At 37.0% G+C, this 26,892-nt stretch overlaps 1 protein-coding gene across 2 annotated transcripts in view; it reads right to left on the bottom strand.

Moving 5' to 3' along the window:
- Nucleotides 1-26,892, bottom strand: part of CHCHD3 (coiled-coil-helix-coiled-coil-helix domain containing 3) — a 298,848-nt gene that overhangs the window by 81,865 nt on the left and 190,091 nt on the right. Inside the window, exons 5-6 of one of the 2 annotated variants that reach the window (XM_021673837.2) lie at nt 20,682-20,696; nt 19,152-19,235 (exon numbers count right to left, since the gene is read on the bottom strand). In XM_021673837.2, the coding sequence (XP_021529512.1) occupies nt 19,152-19,235; nt 20,682-20,696 (99 nt within the window). The remainder of the gene's footprint in view (nt 1-19,151; nt 19,236-20,681; nt 20,697-26,892) is intronic. The other variant, XM_021673838.2, reaches the window with a different exon arrangement.

Here is a 26,892-nt window from a genome sequence, read left to right as displayed (position 1 = left end):
TCAAACAGCAAACCTGGCACTTTCTGAAAAGATAGTGAAGAATACGCTAGAGCAATAAATAACATGGAGCCAATGCAAGAGATGTAGGTAATGAGTGTTCTACAGGACTTGCCAGCAGGTTTCTCCCCCAGCTAGATGATATGCAAGGCTTTTTCGGGTCCCTGCTCACGTAGCGTCTAATCAGAGGCCTCCCTATCCAAAACAGCATCTCCCACCCCCACCCACCATACACATACCATCATTTTCCCTCCTCTTATTGAGTCATTTTTCTTCATAGAACCCATCACCACTTGACATAAAATGTATCTGTTATCGCCTATCTCGCATTAATGAATTGTCAGCTCTATGGAACCAGAGGAATTTTTGTTTGCTTTGCTCTCTGCTACATCCCTAGAACCTAAAATGGAGCTTGCCACATAGTAGGTTCTAAATAAGCATTTACGAAATAAACAGCTAATAGTGCAAAAATAACACTAAAAAACAAAAAGACATTTGGCAAAAGTCCTAAACTGTCAGAAACAAGGTATTAAATTATATTAAAATATTATTAAAGTAATACCTTTTAAAGCTTAAAAAGGTATTACTTTTTAAAGCTTTATAAAAGTCCAAAAAATTATTTGAAAGTATTCTAAATTACAGATGAGACTAAGAAATTGGAGAACAGTTATTCCTGAATTCAACAAAACTTACAGAATTTACAGAGGTAGGTTTTTGAGAAAATATGGTTTAGAATTTTTATTTCAGTTGCTGATTATTGATTGAAATCAGCAAACACTTCTCTCTCCTTAAAAAGTCCACAGATAAAGAAAGTTCCTAATAGAATAATAGAAATACATGAAAGTCAATATTCCAGGTTACTTAAAATATGTACCATGCACATACAGTATTTTATTGCTATTACTAATTTTGGGGTAAATGAAGGATGAGAAGTATAAGGCAGAAAGACTTATACCAATACCCTGTTTTGCTATGCGGATAAACTTTAAGAAGAAAATTTTCTCAAAAGAAAAATGGTTTTTTCTGGATAATGAGGGGATTCAGAAAGTACGTTATATAAAATAGGCTACGGGAAATGTCTTAACTGCAGAGTGGGTGTTCACAGTGGCAAGTTAGCAGGTATTTTTAACATATTTTGTACCACAGAGAAAATGAGAAAGAAAAACAATTTAAAACAGTTGTTAGGCCTTTATCTTTACATTGTAGCAAATTCAAATAAAAAAGACATTCACTCACAGCTGACAAGCTGGGTTTAATCCTTATAATGCCCATAATTTTATACTGTAACAACTGCATACTTCAGTCATGAACATAATACACTTTGACTGAAGGGATTAAAAATACAAATAAGATCCACAAATATAAAAAATAATTTAAGAGACCTAACCAATATTTGTTACTTTTTGCATTTTAGGTAGAAGCAGCAAAGCCAACAGGAAGTTGTGGGAGGAACATAAAAAATGAATTTAAATTACAAGAGAAAAAATTATTAGATTTTTATACAGATAGATCTTTTTGAAAAGTTACTGCTTGATGACTTAAAAACTGGAGTTTTTCGTCATTTAACTTTAATCAAGTTAAAATTTTAACAAGATTAAGCATTCTCTAAACTCAGAATGCCTTCTGAGTAATTCAGTCAGAAAAATTACATTCTTAAAAAAGCTAACAGATCCTTTTCTGAGCTGGCCAATAATATGCTGAGACCTCCAGTTTTATAACAAAAAGGTGACTTTGCTCTTTGGCGAGTACTTTTCATAGACTCTTGCATAAATTGCACAAAATGATGAGATGTGACAGAATTAAGTCTGACCCAGTACATTTTTCTTTAGAAATGAAATTTACAATATTGATATCAACATCCCAATGTCATTTTGCCAAAGCCAAGACCCCAGAATTGTTTTCTGCCTCTCAGGAATAGAATCCAAAGTAAAAGCCTTGTTTTTCAAGGAAATACCTTTTAACCAGGACTATTCGTAATCATGAATGTCATCCCACAAAGCTCAATGGCTATCGGGGAGTAACTGCTGCATGAGTTACCCCCCCAGCTCCCTGTTCTTGCCACCACAGCCTAGCGACCCATCCTCACCCAAGCTTTTGTGTTTGCTTACTCTTGTTATCCATTTCATCTTAATGGATAAGATGAAAACTATAACTCAGTCTGTACTTATATGATGTTAAAAAAAAAAAGCTGACCTAAAATTTGTAACAAAAAAGCAAATCCTTGCTCTGCCTTGATATCTTAAACGAGATACTTCTGATGGAACATTCAAACACAAAACTAAAAATTCCAGGAGACATGCTCACAGCGTATTACTAGAGAGCACTTGTGTAGCATTTCCTCTGATGCTAAGGTCTCCTACAGCCCCAAGGTCCCCATGCCCCAGCTACCTCCTTCATGTTGCCATCCCCAAATGCCACAACCACAACCTTTAGAGCCTGGTTTCTTCTTCTCTGTGTGCCTATTTCCCTGGTCTGGAGGAAACAGACTGCAATATTACAATACCATAGGATTTAATAAACATCATAGGATTGAATATGCAGAAGTAAAAGCTCAAGCAGCTCTGTACTTTTTTAAAAATTTCCACTTATTAGCTAGGCTGATTCAACTAAATGGATACAGATTCAAACCAGCCTCTGCTCAAAAGATGACAGAAAGACCTAAGTTTATGTTCACCAAATTATCAGACTTCCATCTCTGATATATACAATCTGCCAAATTTGAAGGCAAATACATACACACACACACACACACACACACACACACACACACACATTTATATATGAGAGAAATCTGGTCCTCCTACCCCCCATGACTTATTTTGGAGTCAGGATCTCGCTCTGTTGCCCAGGCTGGAGTGTAGTGACATATAATGGCTCACTGCAGCCTTGACCTTCTGGGCTCAGCTGATCCTCCCACCTCAGTTTCCTGAGTAGCTGGGACCGCAGGCGCATACCACCATATTTGGCTAATTTTTTTATTTTTTATAGAGACAAGATCTTGCTTTGTTGTCCAGGTTAGTCTGGAACTCCTGGGCTCAACGAGCCTCCTGCCTTGGGTTCCCAAAGTGCTGGGATTATAGGCATGAGTCATCTTACTTGGCTGAGAAATCCCATTTTATCAAGTAAAATAACATACATGAAAGAAATCTGAGAAACCTGAAAGATTATGTAAGCTTAATTGTAGGTTTTAAGAAATTATTATATTTATATTTTAAAAAGTTTTATAGTTGAGCCAATAATTTCATTCCTTCTGGCAAAATTGAATATAACATTTCAATATAACAAAATAATGGCTGGGCACAGGGACTCCTGCCTGTAATCCCAGCACTTTTGGGAGGCCAAGGTGGGCAGACTGCTTGAGCCCGGGAGACAGAGGTTGTGGTAAACTGAGATCACACCACTGTATTCCAGTCTGGGCAACAGTGCAAGACAAGAAAGAAAGAAAAGAAAAGAAAAAGAAAAAGAAAAGAAAAGAAAGAAAAAGGAAGGAGGAAGGAAGGAAGGATGGATATGTACTTCAAATAGAATTCAATCTGTGTTTCCAGATTCAATCCCTGCACTCTATTCTAGGGCTTTCTCCCCACAACAAGCTACATCAAACAGCTGTATAATTATCAACCTCCTAGAGACTGGTGCTGATAACTGATATTAATCCAAGTATGTATATATTAATTAACATATACTATTTTATTTAATCTCCACACCCCCAAGGAAGTATGATATGAAGACCACTTTACAGATGAGGAATCTGAGGGTCAAACAGGTTACATGATTTAGCTAAGAATAAACAGCCAATAAGCAGGAGGTCTAATACATGAATCCATATCCACTTGTCTATATTTGAGAGGGCCACCGCAACACAAATCAATTGTAGGAACCTAAACAGACAAACACCCACTCACTCGCCTAGAACTTATTTGATGAGATAATCATAACTAGGTAAACACTGCCACCATTCCCTTTGCCAACTATATAAAACCAATTTTCAAGCCTCTAGATTTCTGTTTCCTTGCTTGAAAAAAGTTTAATTTTATACTAGATGAATGCTAAAGTTTCAAGGAGCAGTATACTTTTGTGTGTCTGTAAAACATTCCATTTCATTAACATATTATCCAGGTTGTTGTATCAATATTAGTTTTAATGATAGAGGCTTAAAACATCATCAGTCTTGTTTTACTGTCTGGCAAGGTTTGAAGCACAGAATTTCATCACAATCACTGCTTCCATTTGGCCATTTCTAGAGTAACATTCATTTAAAACTATCTTTTGCATAATTACTCTTAAATAGCTAGAGTAACTGATATTTCCATAAATTTAGTTACTTTATATAACTTGAGCCTCTATTTAGACTAAAATATACTTTTGTCTTTCTGACGTTAATCTTTTGGGAAGTGAGTTCAGGGTCAAATCCAAATGATACGTAATATAATTTTTTAATGTACCCAACAGCAAAATGGCAGTCTCTGTCTTTAATTACATCCTATTGAATTTTAACAAATAGTTCTAGGGACGTCTGCCAAATTTCCACAATTTACAGCAACTACACCATGAGAGAACAGACAGTTCATATTTTATTATGTGTTATTTTTCTTAAACTACAGAAGTGCTCATTGTAGTTCTAGTTACATATTCATGTTAATGATAATTAGGATAAACAGAAAAGCAGACAAATCTTCTCAACATATGGATTGCTTGCCCAAGGAGATAACCCCTCAGCCTTTGCCATTCTGCTCTCACCCTTATTTTTGCTGTCTACATCAATCACAGATGGTCCACCTAGCCAAGGTGAAAACTACATTATGATTAAGTTCTAGAAATTCTAATATTAAGAGGTAACAAGCAAGGAGGAGTGATGAGATGTTAGAGGTAAACTGTGTCTGCTTCAGTCACTTCGTGTGTCACAGGTAACTACTATGCATAATACCTGTGCACAAAGTAGGTGCTCAACATCCCCTCATCATCTACAACTATTCACAAATATTATAAACAAAACATGGCTATCATAAAAAGAGAGGTATAAAACATTGTGAATGTATTTTTCAGTTATACAAAAAAACAAAAATAAAGTTGGGAAAAGAAGTAAAACTAAGATGTCCAACACGGGGCAGAGCAATCTACAGAGAGAAAGCAAGCATGGAGATTTCCTAGGAAGGTATGCTGAGGCAGGACATGGACAACAATCTGCCATCAAGGAGGGTCAACAGCAGGGCTGGCGTGAGGGTGGTTCATTGAGGTGGACATGCACTGAAGTTTATTAATTACTAAAGTCAATTTTGAGGCAGAGCCTGGGGAAGTTGAAGGTCAAAAAGTTCTAGGATAGGCAAAGCATTTCTGACCTGAAACTAGAGAGTTGAAACAAGAGCACACTCGGTCTTAGAATCGAGAGTTCTTGTGACTAAACCTAAATTTGCAGGAAGCTGTGCCCGGGATTCCACAGGTACAATCCACATAGCAGGCAAAGCGTGCTGGGCTGCTGTGGACACCATGGTTCAAGGCCACTTAAGAGCTACTAGTTGCCATCACAGAAAGTGGCATCACCTTTACCTGGGCTGATTTAGCTTGGCTTATAACTTCAATTTCTGGTTATATTTCCCCACAATATAGGGCCAGCTGTTTTCCTCTGCATCACCTCAGAGGAGTAAGGCTCAATTCACAGATCCTTTACAATTTCCTTACTTTCAGCAACTCTCCTAACAATTTAGCCGATATAGTATAGCCATACTAATTAACTGTATCTAATCAGGCCCTATAATAAAGCTGATTCAGCTTCCCTTTACTGTCAAGACTCACTATTAAATAAAACAATGGGTACTACGATTGCAGAAGAAAGCTAAGTACAAATGTTGCTGAGGGAAACTTAGTTGAGAATCTGTTACTTGACTCTAGCAGTTCTAAACAAAAAATGTCATGCCACTTCCACCAAAAATCTTTTTAAAGAGGGGGAGGGCGAGATGCAGTGGCTCATGCCTGTAATCTCAGCACTTTGGGAGGCAGAGGCAGGTAGATCACTTAAGGTCAGTTCAACACCACCCTGGCCAACATGGTGAAACCCCATCTCTACAAATTAGTCAGTCATGGTGGTGCACACTTGTAATCCCAGCTACTCGGGAGGCTGAGGTGGGAGAATCCTGAACTCGGGAGGTGGAGGTTGCTGTGAGCTGAGATCATACCACTGCACTCCAGCCTGGGTGACAGAGCAAGACTCTGCCTCAAAAAACAAATAAATAAAAACAAAGAAGGGGAGGATGAAAAGGACAGTGGAAGCACACGATAAACCTGAGACCAAAAGCCTCGTGAAAATTTAATAGTCTAGCACTGGTCACACAGAAGGAGAGGCTGTTGGTGAGGAGGAAGACAGAGGCCTGGGTGCCCCAGCTAGGAATCCCAGGTCAAGTTACTCAATGTCTTTGAGCCTCAACAAATGAATTGGCTGTGTAGGGAAGAGAAAAATACCTTCCCCTAATGGTTTGTTCTAGGGATAGAATACTGTATTATGTTAACTCGTTTCAAGCACTGCCTGGCTTATAATAATCCCTCAATAGATGGTGAATTTTTTTTTTTTTTTTGGGATGGAGTCTCGCTCTGTCATCCAGGCTGGAGTGCAGTGGTGGAATCTCAGCTCACTGCAACCTCTGCCTCCTGGGTTCAAGCAATTCTCCTGCCTCAGCCTCCCGAATAGCTGGGACTATAGGCATGTGCTGATGGTGGATGTTTTAATGATGACATTGATGGTACTGACACTGATATTAATATTTCTTTGCAGCTGGGTGCAGTGGCTCACACCTGTAATCCTAGCACTCTGGGAGGCCAAGGCGGGCAGATCACAAAGTCAGGAGATTGAGACCATCCTGGCTAACATGGTGAAACCCCATCTCTACTAAAAATACAAAAAATTAGCCAGGCATGATGGCACGTACCTGCAGTCCCAGCTACTTGGGAGGTTGAGGCAGGAGAATCACTTGAACCTAGGAGGCGGAGGTTGCAGTGAGCCAAGACCGTGCCACTGCACTCCAACCTGGGCGACAGAGCAAGACTCCATCTCAAAAAAAAAAAAAAATTTCTTTGCCAACTATCTTGGAACAAGGATGTACATAATGCACAGTACCCAGGGGCACTCTATCACTCAAACCAGGTTTTGGGATAATATATGAAGTTGGGCATTCTATTTAGGATAAAGATTGTGGATAAAATTGATATCATTGTTCACTCTCTCCCCAGTCATGTAAAACTAATGAATAAGAACATCACTTAGACAATAATTTGATTTATTCAAAAGTTTGCTTGAGAAGTAGTAATTACACTGATGTTTAATGTTACATACGATATATTGGTGCATTCATAGTAGAAGTTAGCATGACTGGAGCAAAAGGACCCTCACCTAAATCTCAGAAAACCTGCAGAATAAGGTCTAACTTGAGACAAGCTGCCCACGAAGCAACCTGGAAGATGCATCTCTAAGTTACATGGCCCTTTTTGACTTGCTCAAAATGCCTTCATTTGACAATTAACAAGCACTTCCTAAGTGCCAAGCACTGGTCTAGGTACTAGGGATACAGCTGGGAACAGACAAGGCCACTGCTCTTATATAGCTTATGCAAACACTACAAGTCGCAAGGGGACAGTGTGGTGACCATACCATTCTCTCTGAACTCCAGTTCTAAATGTTTTCTTAAAAAAAATTAAATTACAGAGCATGTGATTACTGACCATCATCAAACTTATTCTCCTGATACAAAGGTGCACTTTCTAACCTATGTAAGCAAACCTTACTGCTTCCTCATAAAATAATAGCAAGTCCTATAAATTATTTCTAGAGGGTCAGAGAAATCTTGAGGCTCTAACGGAAGAGAAGATGTTGATATCTGTTTCACTCGCTCCCCCAGCACCGTATCTTGGCAACACTTGCAGGAAGATTTGTAAAGATCCACAGGGGTAATTTATCCAAGTTAATTACCTTCCCACTTCATTTCATAGAAGGGAAGAATATTCTGGTTCAGATCTTCCATTGGTGGCATTCTGCTGAAACACGTGCCTGGTTCTTTGGGTAAGGATGTACAACTCTTGAGTTAATGGGCATGATGCTTAATCTTGACATAGGAAGATCTAGGAGAAACCCCATTACCCATTGCTCCCAATTCTGAGGAGATTAGAATAATGCAAGCTTGAATCAATGGACACCTAAATACAAAAATGAGACGCCTACTATGGGCTACAGTTTTCTCAAAGACTCTCGGAGAGGGTAAGGATTAGGAAGAGAATTCAGAGTGAGAAAGAACACCCCACCCCAGAGCACCTTTTGGACCCTGAGATAGGCTCTTCTCATCTGCCTATGCTTTTGGAACATGGTGCAAAGGGTGGAAATCCCAGGGTGCTTTCAGGTCCTCAGAAGCCCTCAGATTAGGAATTCCATCAGTGAAATTCTATAGCTAATCTACCTTTACATCCTAGGATGCAAGCTACGAAGGACTAAAAAAATGTAGGTACTAGCATTATTCAGGGCACAGAAATCTCGGGTGATATACTGGGATAAATTCACGGATGTATCTCAGAAGAAAGATTCCATGGTTTGGGTATAATGCTGAAACACACCATGTAACATCCTCATTCTGGAGGCTCTAAGTGTCCATAACTTCTGAGAAGGCCTGTAGAAAAGAAATCTGTTCAGCTTAGTGAAACCTGACATTCCTCAAAATTATTTGGCCATGGAACCCACCCCATTCCTGGACAAACGCATTAATTTTAAAACATTTATCCAAGGTTTATTATGTGCTAGGCACTATCACAGTGATCAGAGGGGAATGAGTTCTGGTCTTCAAAGGAACTTACCTGTTTAATGTTTATTTTCAGAGAGAACTACTTGAGGCAACCAATGTATCGGAGTCTTTATCTGAGAATTCAACCTGATGGATCTCTCCAACCTACTAACTTTCCCTCCAAATCCCATGATCTTTAGACCTTGAACGGACAAAGGTAGTAAAAAGGTGGTGTTCTTCACAAAACACACAGCCTCCACGGGTCCATTGCACCACTGTGTCAACTGAAAGCTCCATACCAGACACCAATGGGCTTTTGCGCCATTTGTATTCATCATTGTATCTTTGAATAGAGCCTGGCTCACTGTAGGAGATTAATAAATGTGTTTTTGAATGAGTGGTGAATGCCAAGGACTCCCTCTGGCCCCCAAAATTCTGATAAGAATGATCAAAGTTAAAATCCTACCTTAGTCTACATGGACAAATTGGATTTGGGTTCCCTTCATTAAATGCTGACCTTACTGTGCAAACCTGCTTTACATGCCAAATTCAGATGTGGGCACTTCTTATTTGATGATGTTATGAGCTAATATTATTTGCAAACGTTTTAATGACCAAATATATCTTTTTAACTGAAGCTAATGTGTTGAAACGTAATGCCTTATAGAGGCACAGCTGTCTCATGGTTTGAACATAAATCTGTGATTGAAGAGCACTTTCTAACACAAGCCTTGCAATTTTCTTTAAAAATTTTAATATTCATGTATTTTAGTTTTTCAGTCAGTAAAATAAGGAAATACGCATTGGCTGGTCTGCCTACATGAAATACATTTGAAATTTATAAATAAACAAGATGTCAAGAAGCAAAACAATCACTAACTTTGAAATTGGATGTGAAAAAAATTCAAAGGATGTAGCCAATTTCAATCTTATACTCAGGAAACATAATGATTTCCTGGCTGTAATATTCTTATCAATAGCAAGAAAGGAGCTCAAAGAAAGTAAAGTGAGTAAACAATTGTTTTTCAAATAAAACAGCCTGCTGAGCCTTCCCAAAATGTACAGAATCTTTAAAAGTGGAATTAATTTTCCCTGGACTCCACAATGCTTTATTTCTTACCTTGTCTTTACACATTCAAGTGGCATATCATTTTTTAAAACCATCAAGGTAAACAGAATCTAATTATTTTATTGTGTAGTCTTTCAAAAGGTAAAGGAAATGTGAAGAGTTGAGAAAGTATGCAACCCATATTGTTGGCATCTCAGCACTTATGATCATTACAGGCACTCACAAAAAAGCAATACTGGGCTTTAAAGTTGAACTGTATATTATCTCTTTCTAGAGCCCTGGGGCTATCACTGCAAAGCACAGTAGTCCATTCTAAGCTCTGAATAAAGAAAAGGAAGAGATCATTAAATTATAATTTCCATGCACAATTGGTACAAGTATTTCCTACCAACAGGATTAATATGAAAGCAAGATCCCAGAATAAAGCTGCTCAGCAGAGAGGATGGCAGTTTAGTGTCTTGTAAATTTGATTTCACTGAAAGCCCTGACACATCATAATAGTGAAATCCTATTTACTGTAGCAAGCAGGATGGATAATGCTATTTAATACCGCTGTACTGCGTGCCATCAACTCACAGCTTTGTACTCCGTGTTCTCATCTTACCTTAAGGTTAATACTTTTTGACAGCCTACATGGTAAATAGAGCCCCAAACTAAGTGCTGATCCCATGATTTGCAAATCTTTCCCCCTAAAGTTAGACATAGAAAAACTGACTCCAGTTAAGGGGATCATTTTACCTGGATGCACTTTTAACAGCTCACCCTAGGAAAAAAAGTAAGTCTCATATCCTTAAAGCCAGATTTAAAAAGCAATTCAAGGTTACCTAAACCACACTTCCCATTCGAACTTTCAGAGAGGTTAACAGAAAAGCCAATGCATTTCGAGGATTTGTTGAATAATGAATCAAGGATAAGACCCCCATATCTACTATACTATATTGATTTTTTTACTCCAGAGAACAAACTAGGAGAAAAAAAAAACATCTTGCTTGCTACTTTTGGAATATCTGCAATAATAAACTTCCTTTAGGAAAGCAGGTAAAGAGGGTAAAATGGTTCCATCTTTGCACCTAAGTTATAGATGTGTCAATTACGTTAACAAAAGATATGGTGATACTGGGCCTTATTAATTTTTCTACCTATTAACATCTAAGTTCATTTACTTAAACTACCATTACTCGTTAATGATTAAAAAAAATTGAGAGTAACTCAATGTACACAATCCAAGCCACTTTACTAAAAGCTCTGTTGCTTATGACATTATAATTAAAAGGGATATTGGCTTCTATTAACTTCAACATCCAAACCTGTGGACTATAAAACCTCATCTCTGTTTCTGCAACTCTCGGTAACTACAGAAACCACAGGGAATCTGCCCTGATCTCCACATGAATGAGGAAGCCAGTACAAAATTTTCCAGTGTCAAAGGAATAGTATCTCTCTCTAGGTTGACAAGTACAAACTAGTATAACCTACGCAGGTGCATCTACCAAGAAGTTACATTTTTAACTATTGTGTTAAATTTACTCTGTCACACTGCATGGCCAAAATGAGTTATGCACATGACCTGAAATTGTTGGTAACTATTTAGAAAGCAAGTTGTTTTATGTGTGCGTGTGTGGTGGGGGACCGGTGGGGGGGGAATAGTAAACGGTTTCTTAAACCCACAAACCCAGTTTCTTATCTCCCCATCTTCAAAAAAGAACTGTTTATATTTTAGTATCTCAGATGTCAGTAGTCTAATTGTGAATCCATCCTGTATTAATTCCTTGAAAAGGTTGATCCAGCTTCACTCACTGAAAGTTTACAATGACAGACTTCATCTGGTAGTACAAATAGGTACCAATTTCTTCCCATAAGAAGCGCACTGGAATGACAATCACCTGTTCTGTTGTCATTCCTCGTTATTATCATTGTTGACATTATTTTTCCCCAAGCTTCACACAGAGGAGCACAGAAGCAAAGGTACTAATTGACAAAGAAGAAGTCACGAAATCAAAAGCCAATTAATCATACAGATGAGCCCAACACTTTATGATGCAATAAAAGACATGTCATCTGCCGTAAGTGAGAGACTTTTAAACATTGCTCACTTGATGTAAGCATGACCTTAGAATTTAATTAGCAACTCTCTCCACAGATGACAAACTAGTAATATACTTTTCTTCTTAGTGACAATTTATTTTTCACCATTCTCTTTGAATTATTCTCTTTTGCCCAGTGTATACAATTCTCTCCCCCTCTTAATTCTACAGGATTTCCTGTAGTATGTATGCAAATTGCTGCTGAAAACCAGAGGTGTCTGAAAACTGAAAGCAATCCATGCCACACTGGCATTTATTATTCACCAGGTAAGGGATTCAGAGGTGTCTGAGGCAAAGTTTCTGTCTTCGTTGGACTTCTACTGGATGATTGGGAAGGCAGTCATGAACAAGTTAACAGATAATGAGTAAACTAGTTATAGATCTGGAAGAGTGCTTTCAAAGAAATAAATAGGTTGATATGAGAGTTATGGACAGGGTTCAGAAGTCTAGTTTCCGAGAGTCATTAGGAAAGCTTAAAAACTTGTAAGGCAGTCAGAGACAGCTATTCAAAGGTGGAAAAGAGTATCCCAGGGAACAACAAAGGCAAAGGCCCTGAAGTGGGAAAGAATTTTGAAGGATGGCATACACTTAGCAGATCCTCAATATAGTCAGCATATGATAAATAATAGGTAATAGGTTTATAAACAAGGAGGCATCTATTTGATTATATGCCATGGAAAACCAGCCTAATAAGTCTTTAATTTTTTAACATACAGCACATAAAACAGTATTTTAAGTGGCTACTCTTACAAATATATCTTCATATTTAAGAATGCAAATAAATTATAAATGCAGTGAGGGGAGGTGTAGGGAGGAGCTGTCAAAGAACAAATGCATGCCACATCACTGGGTTACTCAACATTGTATTACAGCTACCTAAGCGTTCTGATCTCCCTCAGCTCCTCAAGCCACCAGGCCTTTTACATCTCCCTTCATGCAGTCAAACCCCATCATTCTTAGGAAAGCCAAGAGCAAAGTGGATTCCACAGAGCAAATCAATTCAAATTCATAATTGAGAAGTTATATGTGTAAGACACATTATCAAAGAGCTCGAGTCTTCAACATGTCCTGGGGAGACAAGGCCCTTCCTCCTGGAAGACCCCTGGGAGACCACGGGTTCTACCCTCCATGACACGATAACCACGGTCCTTCCCCTTGCTTCCCTCCTACAGGACCAACAGACTCCTGGAAAATACACATTTTCCTGAAGAACACACAACGATCCGGACTCTGATGAAAAACTATCAAAACACTTTATCAAAAGTAAAACAAAGTTTGCTTTCTTTCCAGAAGATGGAAAGAGATGAAAATATGGAAAGCAATATTATCAAATGAGTGAGTGAATGAAGACCTCAAAGAGAAATTTTTAAACTGCGTGAATGACTACAAATATCTTACTTCAATGTGAAAGAAGCACAACTAGATATTAAAATAACTCTTAGGGGTATCACGCTGTAATCACTAGGTAATACGACCTTATTCATTCCCTTTTGGTCAAATTTTCCCAGGAAACGCCAAATTCTGGGGAGAAAATTATGCGTTTTTGAATGCTTAACTCTTTTAGGTTATGAGGTAGCATTAACCAAATAATAATGTCAGGACCTAAAACGTTGTATTAGAAGCTGAAAGAGCTAACTTACAACCCAAAGAACTAAACAGAATGAATATCTTCAAGTTAGTACTACACAGCAGCTAAATGCTCAAGTATGGAACCTGGCTCAAAGCCAGGTCTATCATATTTTGACTGTATGTTCTCGGGTGAATTACTTTAAGCCTTCATCTAAATAACAGGGTGCACAGCCACACAAGGTTGCTGGTGTATAAAGTGAGACAATCCCTGCAAAGTACCTACCACAATGTAAATGCTCAATAAATGTTATCATTAGCTACTGTTAATGATGATGCTATGAACAATAACAAAGTGTTCAAAGTTAAACCTGACTTTCACAGCATAGAATCAAATGATGAATTTAAATGGTTTGTGAAAAAGATGTTAAACATTTGTGTGTATTTTAAAACTATACACTAATTGCATAAACATAACTTCATAGTATAAGCTTAGAAAATCTAGGATTCATTCAACATGCTACTTGGATATGTAAGTTACACAAACTCAAAAACAAAAGAAAAAAATGGAAATACAGAAATAAGGAAATAAGCTCTGTGTCCTCAGGAGTTTACAAGATAAACACACATAACTAATCACAAGTATTATAAACAAAACGTGGCTATCATAAAGAGGTATAAAGCATTACGGATGTATTTGTCAATTATACAACAAACAAAAATAAAGTTGAGAAAAAAATTAAAAATAAAGTTTGGAAAACAAACTACAGAATTCCCTGGGAGCCTTGGAGACTACTTCTTAGAAACACTTAAGAATCTTCTCTTTGAAAGCTGCTCTCAGCTTCCTCCCATCAAATCACTAACCAGGAATTAATACTATCCATGTCTCTTATATCAATAACTAGGAATTAAAACTCTGTAAGTATCTTTCAATTAGGCAAAACACCTAAATGTGGTATCTCTCATGTTCACAGAGATGCCATTGATAACTCAGCAACATTTGACTATAAGGACTTAAAAAATCTTTTCAAATGGCTTTGAAAAAATGAGACTTTTTAGAACCAGTTTTCAAAAGCAGCGACACTTGTCTCAGTAAAGTGTCGCTGCTTTTGAAAACTGGTTCTAAAAAGGGTGAAATCAGTGTCCAGTTAAATTACACTTATTACTTCTAATGAGTTAGTGAAAGAAGAAAATTATCTCAGACTCTTGGGTGGAGTGGCCAATATAAATACCTGGGTGGAGGGAGTTCCATTCACACATGGGAATTATCTAATTAATAAGGAGTTTATTGACATAGATCCAATAAGCAAACCAAGCTGTATTACAGAAACTGAAGGTACTTCACATTTAGTGGACTTTGATTATACTTTCAAAAGAAATTTACATCAAGCCAATATAAATGAATAGTTCAAGTCATCAAAAATTAATAACGTGTACAATTGCTGTGTTGGTTAATCTAGCCAATGGGCAGATGGTAAGGTTATCTCAGGAATCTCCCTCAGAATGATTCCATAAAAGACTCGTTGATGTCACACCCCTCTCCATTAAAGATACACCACCTGGTATCTACTTTATAATTTTATCATTTCATTTGGTTAAAAGAGGAAAGATATGTGCATATGTCCACTTTTAAACCATAGGAAACCTGGAATTTCTAGTGAGTTAGATGATCTGCAAGTTATACTAATATTATAATCATTTCTTACAATGTGAATTATTGGATTCAGCATTTTCACACTAATACCAGAGTGTGCACAGAATTCCTAACAGAAATAGTTAGACACTGTAATTTTCACCACGTCACAATACAAAAGAAAATCCCTTTACAATCATTTACATTATGCCTAGAAAATGCTCCATCATTAGAGACCTAAATGTCTCTCATATATTCCTGGAAGAAATCCAAATGGACAAAATTCAACTCGGGTACTTTGAGAATGACAATAACAAACAAAAACAGGACTGTATAGAAATGGGCAAAAGACACAAGGCAGTTGAATAATAGTAATTTTATGATTATCATTATCTTATACATAATGGAAAGTAAGCAGATAGTCTTTCACGGCAACAGCTGATATTTGTTAAGCTCTTTCCAGTTTTCAAGGGGTTTTTACATATTCACCTGATCTACCCTCAGTCACCATGAAGATGAGCAAGGAACATTTTACAGATAAAGAACCAGACACCACAAGAGATTAGGTGAACTGCCAAACAGCTAGATGACAAAAGCATGCCTTCTGATTCCTCAACATTCTTTCTCCCACATAGTACTTAATGTGGCATTATTGAGTATTAACCAATAGTAGTGTATACATTCCACCTTAGCATTTTAAGCTCACTGGTGCTTCTCAGATTTCAGTTTCAACTGCAGGGTAACTACTTTCCAGCCTGATCTTCAAAAAGGAAAACAATATATTCTGCCTATATAAGACACGACTCACAATAATTTGATCTTATCATATTGTGTCTATCTAATCTTCTACCACTTGTTCTACTTGATGCCAAAAAGCCTAACAGTGAATTAGTCTATGAGAAATGGGAGAATATTTTTCAGTGCCTTTTCTTGAACCTGATAACAATAAAAGGCAAATAACCTAACATAGTATAACCTGATGGCAAAGAAAATTGTCACTGGGTGGGGAAAAGCAGGTGCCAGGTACATCACGTCAAAAATGTTCACTTTCATTCATTTATTCAGCTAACATTTACTCACTCTGATATGGTTTGGCTCTATCTCATCTAGAATTGTAATACCCACATGTTGAGGGAGGGACCTGGTAGGAGGTAATTGGATTATGGGTACAGTTTCCCCCAGGCTGTTCTTGTGATAGTGAGAGAGTTCTCAGATCTGAGGGTTTAAAAGCAGCAGTTTCCCCTGCATGTCCTCTCTCTGTCCTGACACCTTGTGAAAAAGGTGCCTGCTTCCCCTTCACCTTCCGCCATGATTGTAAGTTTCCTGAGGCCTCCCCAGCCATGAAGAACTGTGAGTCAATTAAAGTTCTTCACTTCATAAATTATCCAGTCTTAGGTAGTTCATCATAGCAGTGTGAAAACAAACTAATACAAACTCTAACCCATGTACAATCTCTAAGTATAGAAGTAAAACAATTAGTGGGTGAGCGGTTACTCTGTGCTACACACTATTACAGGTGCTTTATGAGTATTAGCTCATTTAACAAATTAGTGAGGTAAATACTATTATATCATCACTTAACAACTGAAACAACTGAGAAGTAAAGTAAGATGCTCCACATTACACCGTAGGGAAATGCCAGGTCAGAAATTTGAATCCAAGGCATCTGACGTCAGAGCCTTGTGCTCTAAATCAGAGTTCTGCACACTACAAACAGGGGGCCAAATCAGGCCCATTACTTGGTTTTGATTTTTCAATTTTAAATGGTTGAAAAAAAATTAAAGCAAAATTTTGTGATGTATGAAAATTGTATGAACTTCATACTTCAGTGTCCTGCAATTAGAACAGAGCCATACTCATTCATTTACAATTGGCTTTCTCTGATTCCACATTACAAAGGCAGAGTTGGGTAGCTGCACAGAAACCAAATGTGGCATGCAAAGCCTAAAATATTTACTATCTGGCCTTTTACAGGAAAAATTGCTGTCATTTTCTAAACCATTCCACTTTATGCCTATTCAACATCTCTACTTCAATGTCTTAAGTGTCGTAAGCTTAACATATCCATAATGAAACTCCTGATTTCCTCTACCACCAACATCCCAATCCGTATCTTAAGAATCTTCCCCTGTGGAAAAAACCTTCTAGTTGTGAAGGCCATAAACCTAAAGGTTCTTTGAGTCTTTGCTTTCTTCACTCATGTTCAAAGTCATCAGCAAATCTGGCCAACTCTACCTTTAAAATACTGCACATTTCATTACTTCCCCTGCCAGCACTCAGACCCACACCATTGTCATTCCTTTTCTGAATTAATCCCATAATTTCTTACTAATTCTCTGTTGATTCAACTCTTGCCCAAGAGAGCAGCCAGGGGGCTGGTCTGCTCCTAAACCCTCCAGCCTTCCCAAACATGCCAAGTTCATGCCTGCTTCACGGTTTTGGCAGTGGCTTGCTTCCCTATTACCATAGGCCTCTCTTCCTAAATGTCATAATCTCAACAGAGAGATCTTCTCTTTCTACCCAGCTCCATGACTAAACCCCAGTTCTGGGACTTGCTTTTCCCATTTCATTCCTCCTGAAATTATCATAATCTGCCATACACTAGGTATACTGGTTTTAAATTGAATTTAAGCTCCATGAAGACAGATGTTTACCTCATTTTCTTCACCAGCACATAGCTGCTGGCACAAGACCAGGGCCAAACATATATTAGGTGCTTAAGTAAATATCTGCTAAATGAATAGGAGAATGCTTCCTACATTCAAGAAGTATTCAGTTCAGTAACACATGGAGACAGCAAACACATTTAACATATAAATAACTGTACTGAGTGAGGATTAATAGTTTATTTCTCATTTTTTCCTATTTTCTTATCAAATAACATATTTTCAACAAATAAAATTTTGAGGGCTTCACTCGAAAAAAGAGAGAGCTCACTCTGCAACCTCATGGTCTATGTATGAAATTAATTTAGATAACCAATGTACTTTATTGCAGAGGGCACTGATAGGTGTTAAACTCCCATTCTTAAACTCATTGCCTTCTTTTGCCCGTCTTTGTCAAATTCTAGACCCATGCTGACTGACATCCTATCTCTTTTCCTTCTCCTAACTCATATTTAACTTCTACTATTCAGCTCCTGTCCACCTCTCCTGAAGGAGACATTCATTTCTTAACTACAAATGCAGTGAAACTGAGTTTTCAGAAAGAAAATATATCCTGCCAAGTGGAGCGGCTTGCGCCTGTAATCCCACCACTTTGTAAGGCTGAGGTGGGCAGATCACTTGAGGTCAGGAATTCGAGACCAGCCTGGCCAACATAGTGAAACTCTATCTCTAAGAAAAATACAAAAATTAGCCAGGCATGGTGGTGCATGCCTGTAATCCCAGCTACTCAGGAGGCTAAGGCATGAGAATCACTTGAACCTGGTAGGTGGAAGTTGCAGTGACCCAAGATTGCACCACTGCACTCCAGTCTGGGCAACAGAATGAGATTCTTTCTCAAAAAGAAAAAAAAAAAAGATAAGAAAATATATCATTTAAAACACTACCATTTTTAAAAGTGCACTAAAGTTTACTCAGTGTTTGGGGAAGTTAAGAGTAGCAGTGTACTGTCTGACCTGGAGACAATGTAGATTCTAAACATATAAGGAAAAGTATCTGGTGGAGTTCCCAAATGACAAAATACATCAATGAACAAACAATGCAACCATTCCAAAGTGCCCAAAATAAAAATGACATTCCTACATTGGACAAACTAACTATCTGCTTTGCCTCTTCACTTCCTGTCCACTTGATAATTAGGAAAAGCAGCTGAAGTTCTAATTTATTAATTTTTTTTTTTTGTATTTTTAGTAGAGACAGGGTTTCACCATGTTGACCGGGATGGTCTCAATCTCTTGACCTCGTGATCCACCTGCCTCGGCCTCCCAAAGTGCTGGGATTACAGGCGTGAGCCACCGCGCCCGGCCCTAATTTATTAATTTTTAAATAAATATACAAAAAAGCGGCAGATGTGGTAATAGAATCAATGACAAAAAATAGTCATACCCTCTCCTCCAGTCTAGCCAGCTGTTCTTTGTAGAATGCATCCTGCTTCTTGAGCACTCGGTCTTTCTCTTCCAGCTGCCTAGCCTAAAAAAAGAAATGAGGAATATACTATATCAAGAAAAAGCAGCAACAGCAAAGCAAAAGTCAAGAATAAATTGCATTAGAAATAAGAATACAAATCTGAAGATTTTTGTAATCTATTAGGTCTCTACCATAGAAAAACATTAAGATGATGATTGCTGTATTTAAATGTAAAGAATAAGTCTACATTGCATTGTTTTTCACTATAACAGCTGTGTCCTATTTTGTCCAAATGTATTTGGAAACGTCAGAATACAGCATATAACAGACTCTTATTTAACTTCCCTACAAAGAGTAATTTCAAGGATTAATATTTTGTACAACAAAACTTTAATTTTATCCCGGGCATAAGATACATGGCTCCTAACCTTTTTGAATAAAAAAATAATGCCTAAATAACATTTTGTACACAAATCTTGTGTTTAAGAAACTTTAATTACCTAGTGAAACTTGTAAATAAATACATACATTGTTCTATTTTCCTTTGTGTAAAGAATTAATTGTTATGGAAGAGTGGAAACAAAAACTACTATAATTGTTCATTTCAATAATTCAAAATAATCATAATAAATAACAATAATTACAAGTAATTTTAAAAGCTTTAGCTATTCCACTTTCAATTTACAACATTTTTAAAAATAAAATCAAAACAAGTATAAAAAAAATTTTTTTTTTTTTGAGACAGTCTTGCTCTGTTGCCCAGGCTGGCGTGCAGTGGCGTGATCTCTGCTCATTGCAACCTTCACCTCCCAGATTCAAGTGATTCTTCTGCCTCAGCCTCCCAAGTAGTTGGGACTATAGGCATGGGCCACCACACTTAGGTAATTTTTGTATTTTTAGTAGAGACGGAGTTTCATCATCTTGACCAAGTTGGTCTCAAACTCCTGACCTCGTGATCCACCCGCCTCAGCCTCCCTAAGTGCTGGGATTACAGGCATGAGCCACCACACCCAGCCAAAAGTGCATTTCTTAAACTAATGTTGGTATCTTGAATATTATGTTTAATTGGCCTTTGTCTTTGAGAAAAGGGACTTCTTTGCTCAATGAAGGCTAAATATATGTCTGACTACAACTTATAAGTATGTGTATGTATATATGTATATATACGTATATGCATATGCCTATGTATATATGTATGTATACATCTTTTAATATATATTAATAAAGTACATATATTACTTTTAATATATATAAAGTGTGTATATATATACATGTATTTACATATGTGTGTGTATATATATCTTTTTAAAAATTGTATGCATCCAAGCATCCATTAACAAGTATACATTTAGGCAGTCCCATCCTTGTGTCATTTCACCAAAATTCTTTTGCATAAGTGATTAAGCTGCTTGTCTAAGATATTAAGGTACCTGTCTATTCAACCATCTGCTTAGTTTAGGTGAACTACAAACTACTTGCACATTTACAGGTTATTATTTTGCTACTTACTTTGTCTTCAATATCCTGCAGCATGTTAAAAATAAACAATTATTTAACAACATGAGTACTCTTTTTTCCTAATTTCACACAAAAAAATCTGATGGATAATATTTAAAATGCAAGCCAAAGAAGGTAATGAGGAAAATTAAAACAAAATGCTTAACTTGGGACACATTTAAATGTCACTATGCTGTTACAGTTTGAATAGAACATTTCAATGAAAAGTACATGCTGCTTGAAAGCATACGAATAAATTTTAAAAATACAATGTTAAATTAGATTAAAATATATCCATATACAAGTATATAATCTATAGCTCCTTGGTATAACACAGTAAAAATTTTATTAGACTGTTAGGAATATGAAACAAAAAGTAAATGAATTTCAAAGCTAATATACATGACTACATACTCTAAAGAGAAAAGACCTCTCTAAATTCAACATAAAAACCCAAAATATAAATGGAAAAGAATAGACCCATAAGAAACTCCATAAAAGAAAAGCATTACAAAATCAAAAGAATGAGCAAGTAACAAAAAGAGGAAAAGAAATTCCAACATGTAACTGAGAGTTCATCTTACTAACATATAGAGAACTGAAAAAATAAGCCTCATCCCTCACTCCTCACCCCACCAAAAAAAAAAAAAACAAAAGAAATATACACAAACAATATAAACTAGAAACTTACACAGAAAAAAATACAAATAATGAACACATGAAAAAAAATCCAACCCTACAGCAAATCAGATAATACAAAGTAAGGTAACATGGTTTCATTATTCATCCATCAAATTAACAAAAATGTAAAATAAAAATACTCAATATTGGCAAGGATATAAGAAAACAGGCTCTCCTATACACTGCTGGTCAGAGTATAAATTGGTATACCCATTGTATAAATCAATCGGATAAAATTAACAAGTCTTTAAAATGTACATATACCCTGAGATCTAAAAACACTACTTACAGTACTTTTCCTAAGTACAATATGCAAAGGTGTTCATTATAGGGTTGTTTAGACTTCATTACAAGGTTGTTTAGAACTGAAGAGAAACAAAAACAAACCAATCCAATGGCTAAATGAAATATGTACTCAAAGTATACCACGTAAAATATAAAAAAAACTATATAAACCCAAGGGTGGTATGACCTCATTTTTGTAGAATAATATTCTACAAAATGTCAACAGAGGTTACAGCAGAATGGTAGACCTATGGGAGGTTTCTATTTCCTTGTTTTTGCTTCTTTATATATTCAAAATTAAAAACAAACATACTTTATAGTCAAGGTGCAAAAGGAAGAAATTTTTTAAAGTGAGGAAATAAATGTTTCTTGATTGTGATGGTGATTATACAATTATATGAATTTGTCAAAACTCATAGAACTGTATATCAGAAAGAATGAATTTAACTACATAAATTTTTTAAATGACTATAAATTAAGCATATTAAAATTTATAATAATAACAACTATAAATGTGTGAATGTGTGTATAAATCATTACTATCATTAATCTTCCTATGTGACCAATTTCACTTCTAGGCACTCAAGCCTAGCAAATATTAAAAAATAAGAGAATTTATATCTAAGAAAATGCAACCAGTATTATTTAAAGCAACAACTAAGAGTGAACAATAGAGACTTGGGTAAATAAGATATAATCTGACAACAGGATATTGATTATAAAGATTTTGATCCAGCCATATAATCAAACAGTAAGAGTTCTTGAAAGCTGATATTTTAATAGAAAATTTTTTAAAATTCAAAATGTTAGGTGAGAAAAAAACACAATTCATGAAGTAGCATGTGCCCTAAGTTCCTAATTTTGTAGGAGAAGTGGGGGAGGGAGGAGCAGAAGGGAGGGACAGAGTATGCTGAGTGCTTGTTTATATTGACAGGGAAAAAAGTATAAAGTATGGTAAGACTTACAGTAGTTATGATATATGTGGTGTATATATTTTTTATTTGGACTGCTTTTTATTTCCTATAATGAAGTTATTACTTCTGTAATCACAAAAAAATCTTTTAAACATCAATATTACATATGTTTACACTTGATTATGAGATGGAAATGTAGCATGGTAGGGCATCTATAATCATATTAACAATTCAAAAAATTTGTTTTAACAGCTTGAACAGTTATATATAACATGGAAATTCTATTACTTACTAAACCCTGAATGTATCAGCACCTGGTTTTCTCTCCCATTCAATGTATGTCATTATCCACCATGGCTATTAAAACACTCCTACTAAATAATGTTCCTTTTGTTCACACAGTGAGAATTTTTAAAATGCAAAGAAATCGTAATGGATATTCCATTATTATTATTTAGAAAACACTAAGAGAATTCAACACTTGAGCCTACTGAGAACACTACATAGATCAACAAATTTAATTTTGAAGAGCTGATTACAGCCTAAATAAAGGATGTACAGAAAGAAGCTCACTCACTTTTCTAAGATATGATCCTTGAATAATTTTAAAACAACATGTCCAAAGCTCAGATGTACACTAAAGACCAAAGAGGGGGATATTTCCTAAGACCCAACAACACCAAATTATAGGCCAGCAGCACACATCTTTCCCTGGACTGAAAACAGAATCAATAGTTTGAGATCCACTGGGAAGAATAACAAAGTAAGAAACATGGCCACAACACTTTAATAGCACATTGCTTTGAAACAGTTAATATGATGCTAGGAGGAAAAGTCACACGATATGAATCCTGAAACTTAAATAAGCCTAGAATACATTGACTAAGCTAATAGCTGCTGAGGATGGAGAGTCACATTCAACTTTTAAAAAGTAGTTAACCTACTGCAAGAAAATAAAACTCTATAGAGCTCCCTAACACAGAATCATTGTAAATGAACAAATAAAAACAAAGAGGATTACTATCGATATAGAATCATATCTTGGGAAAAAACAATATAAAACATTTTTCCCCATCTACTATTTGCTATTCCCAGAAGAAATACGTATTGAATAGTTTTCAGATCCTGCCAGATTTTGGATAACATGACTAGGCTGGAAAATGTGACACAATGTACTTCAGTGGATCATTATGGAAAACTAAAAGATCCCATAATGCAAGAGAAACAAAGAAAATATGGAAATCAAGTTCAAGGAGCCCAACACAAACATTTTGATGTCTTAATTTGGTGTTGATAGCTAGATTAAAAGTGAAGTACATATGTTTACTTCCTTAAAGACTTGTCTCTTTTCAGAATGGGCTTGAAGGTGCTCCATGACAAAGGGTATAATACAGTTCATACAAGAGAAAACTGGGATTATGAATATAGCATACTGAGCTTTTAGGAACTCTACCTTCCCATGAATAATCCTGGGAAAATCCTTACAGCACAACCTTTTCGACATTACTACGCTCTGTTAGCCTTGGTTGCTCCGGGGGACTCAGGTGTGGCACCAAGTGCATGGCATTGGGAACTCAGTGACACCACAATCACTTAGCACAGATAATGTACTGTTACTTTGTATGTCAAGTACAAGGCATGTTAAGGCAAGATTCTGTGCTATGGGAAAGCTTGTATATTTTAAATGACAATGTTCCTTGAAATGTCAGTATTCAATTTTTAACAGCTCAGGGTAAAAAACAAAGCAGGTACCTACTCAACTTTCCATGAGATAACACTATGAAGCCAGAGATTACTAGGATTTAGAAAAGATAACAACTCTCTAACAACATAAACAGGACATCCCAGTAACTATATATCCATTTATTCTAAATCTTGTTAACAGTCTGAACCATACATAGAGAGAACTGAGAAAGATTAATCTTTCACAATGATATGGATAATCTATGGTAGGCAAAATCTATTTTACAACACACATAGGCAGATGAGCAAAAAAGAGTAGGAAAAAGAGCTTTATTTCTTGACAAAACTACATATGAGGTGCAATATATATGAACCTAATAAAATTATATACTGACATAAAACAAAGAAAAAGAACTGGAATATCAAAGGAGGCTGAACCATAAACTTGTAAGGTAATATTGCATTTAGAAGCTATAAAACATGATCACTGTGAATATCAATTAGCCGTAACAGAATAATTAAAGTAGCCATGTATTCAATTAATTGAATTCTGGACTTTTGTTAGGAGAAAGTACATAGGGTTCACTGAGCTTTTACCAAGTGGCATTAATAAACAAAGAATTATACTTCTAGCACTGTATTCCAAACCATCCTAGAGGGTGACCTTCAGTAGGGAAACTCATCTAAGTGAACTTAAATGATGTCCAACCTATTACTATTATCATACTTTTCAATGACCATTTAGAGGCATAGCATCAGCCTTAAGCAGACCCCAGCTTGAAATGTTTAACTGCACTGATGTCCACTAACGCTCTAACACCTAATACAAGTTGAACATAGACCAGAGAGATGAAAGACAAAAGCCCATCCTTCCAATTGACTTCTTTAACTGAAGCCTGGAACTCAAACCCAAGCACCCAGGATTATACCAAGGCAATTGGTTTTTGTTTGTTCTGTCTCCCCCTTCTCAGAGTTTCAAGATCCCTGATTGACATTTTAAGCTTTTTTATACTAATAACATAGTAAAAACAGCCAACTGATTATGTCCTTTGCCACCTTGGGATATGACATGGTTTGGCTCTGTGTCCCCACCCAAATCTTATCTTGAACTGTAATCCCCATAATCCCTGCATGTTGAGGGATGGACCAGATGGAAGGTGACTGGATCATGTGGGAAGTCTCCCCCTGCTATTCTCATGATAATGAGTGAGTGCTCACAAGATCTGATGGTTTTATAAGTGTTTGACATTTCCTCCTTCACAGGCTTTTCATTCTCCAGCTGCCTTGTAAAGAAGGTGCCTGCTTTCCCTTCTAGTTCCACAATTGTATGTTTCCTGAGGCCTTCTCACAAGCTCAATTGTGAGTCAATTAATCTCTTTCCTTTATAAATTACCTGCTCTCAGATAGTATCTTTACAGCAATGTGAAAACAAATAACACAGTCAACTGGTACCAAGGTAGTGGGGCACTGCTATAAAGATACAGAAAATGTGGAAACAAGATTGGAACTGGGTAACAGACAGATGTTGGAACAATTCGGAGAGCTCAGAAGAAGACAAGAAGATGTGGGAAAGTTTGGAACTTCTGAGAGACTTCTTGAACGGTTCTGACCAAAATGCTGATAGGATATGGACAATGAAGTCCAGGCTGAGGTGGTCTCAGATAGAGATGAGGAACTTACTGGGAACTGGAGCAAAGGTGACTCTTGCTATGCTTTAGCAGAGACTGGTGGCATTTTGCCCCTGCCCTAGAGAACTGTGAAACTGTGAACTTGAGAGAGATGATGTGAAATTGGAACTTATGTTTAAAAGGAAAGCAGGGCATAAAAGTTTGGAAAATTGCAGCCTGACCATGTGGTAGAAAAGAAGAACCTATTTCTTGGGAGAAATTCAAGCCAGCGGCGAAGTTTTGTTTAAGTAACAAAGAGCTAAATGTTAATCACCAAGACAATAAGGAAGATGCCTCCAGGGGATGTCAGAGACCTTCACAGCAGTCCCTCCCATCACAGGCTCAGAGGCCTAGGAGGGAAAAATGGTTGCCTGGACTAGACGCAGGGCCTTGCTGCTATGTACAGCCTTGGGACTTGGCAACCTGAGTCCCAGCAGCTCCAGCTCTAGCCATGGCTACAAGGGGCCAGAGTAGAGCTCAGGCCACTTCTTCAGAGGGTGCAAGCCCCAAGCCTTAGCAGCTTTCATGTGATGTTGGGTCTGCAGGTGCACAGAAGTCAAAAACTGAGGTTTGGGAACCTCCACCTATATTCCAGAGGATGTATGGAAAAGCCTGGATATCCAAGCAGAAGTCTGCTGCATGGGCAGAGCCCTCATGGAGAAACATGCAGTGCAGAAGGGAAATGTGTGGTTGAAGCCCCCACACAGAGTCCCCACTGGGGCACTGCCTAGTGGACCTGTGAGAAGAGGAACACTGTCCTCCAGACCCCAGAATGATAGATCCACTGACAGCTTGTACAGTGTATCTAGAAATGCCACAGGCACTCAATGCCAGCCCATGAGAGTAGCATCAGGACAGTACCCTGCAAAACCACAGGGGCAAAGCTATCCAAGGCCATGGAAGCCCACCTCTTGCATGACAGTGACCTGGGTATGAGACATGAAGTCAAAGGAGATTATTTTAGAGCTTTAAGGCTTCAGGACTGCCCTGCTG

The sequence above is a fragment of the Aotus nancymaae genome, unplaced genomic scaffold (genome assembly GCF_030222135.1).
Source record: "Aotus nancymaae isolate 86718 unplaced genomic scaffold, 86718_ANA_hifiasm-v0.15.2.pri h1tg000002l, whole genome shotgun sequence".
Lineage (NCBI taxonomy): Eukaryota > Metazoa > Chordata > Mammalia > Primates > Aotidae > Aotus > Aotus nancymaae.
Note: the sequence above shows the minus strand (reverse complement) of the source record. Positions and strands in the feature narration are given on the sequence as shown.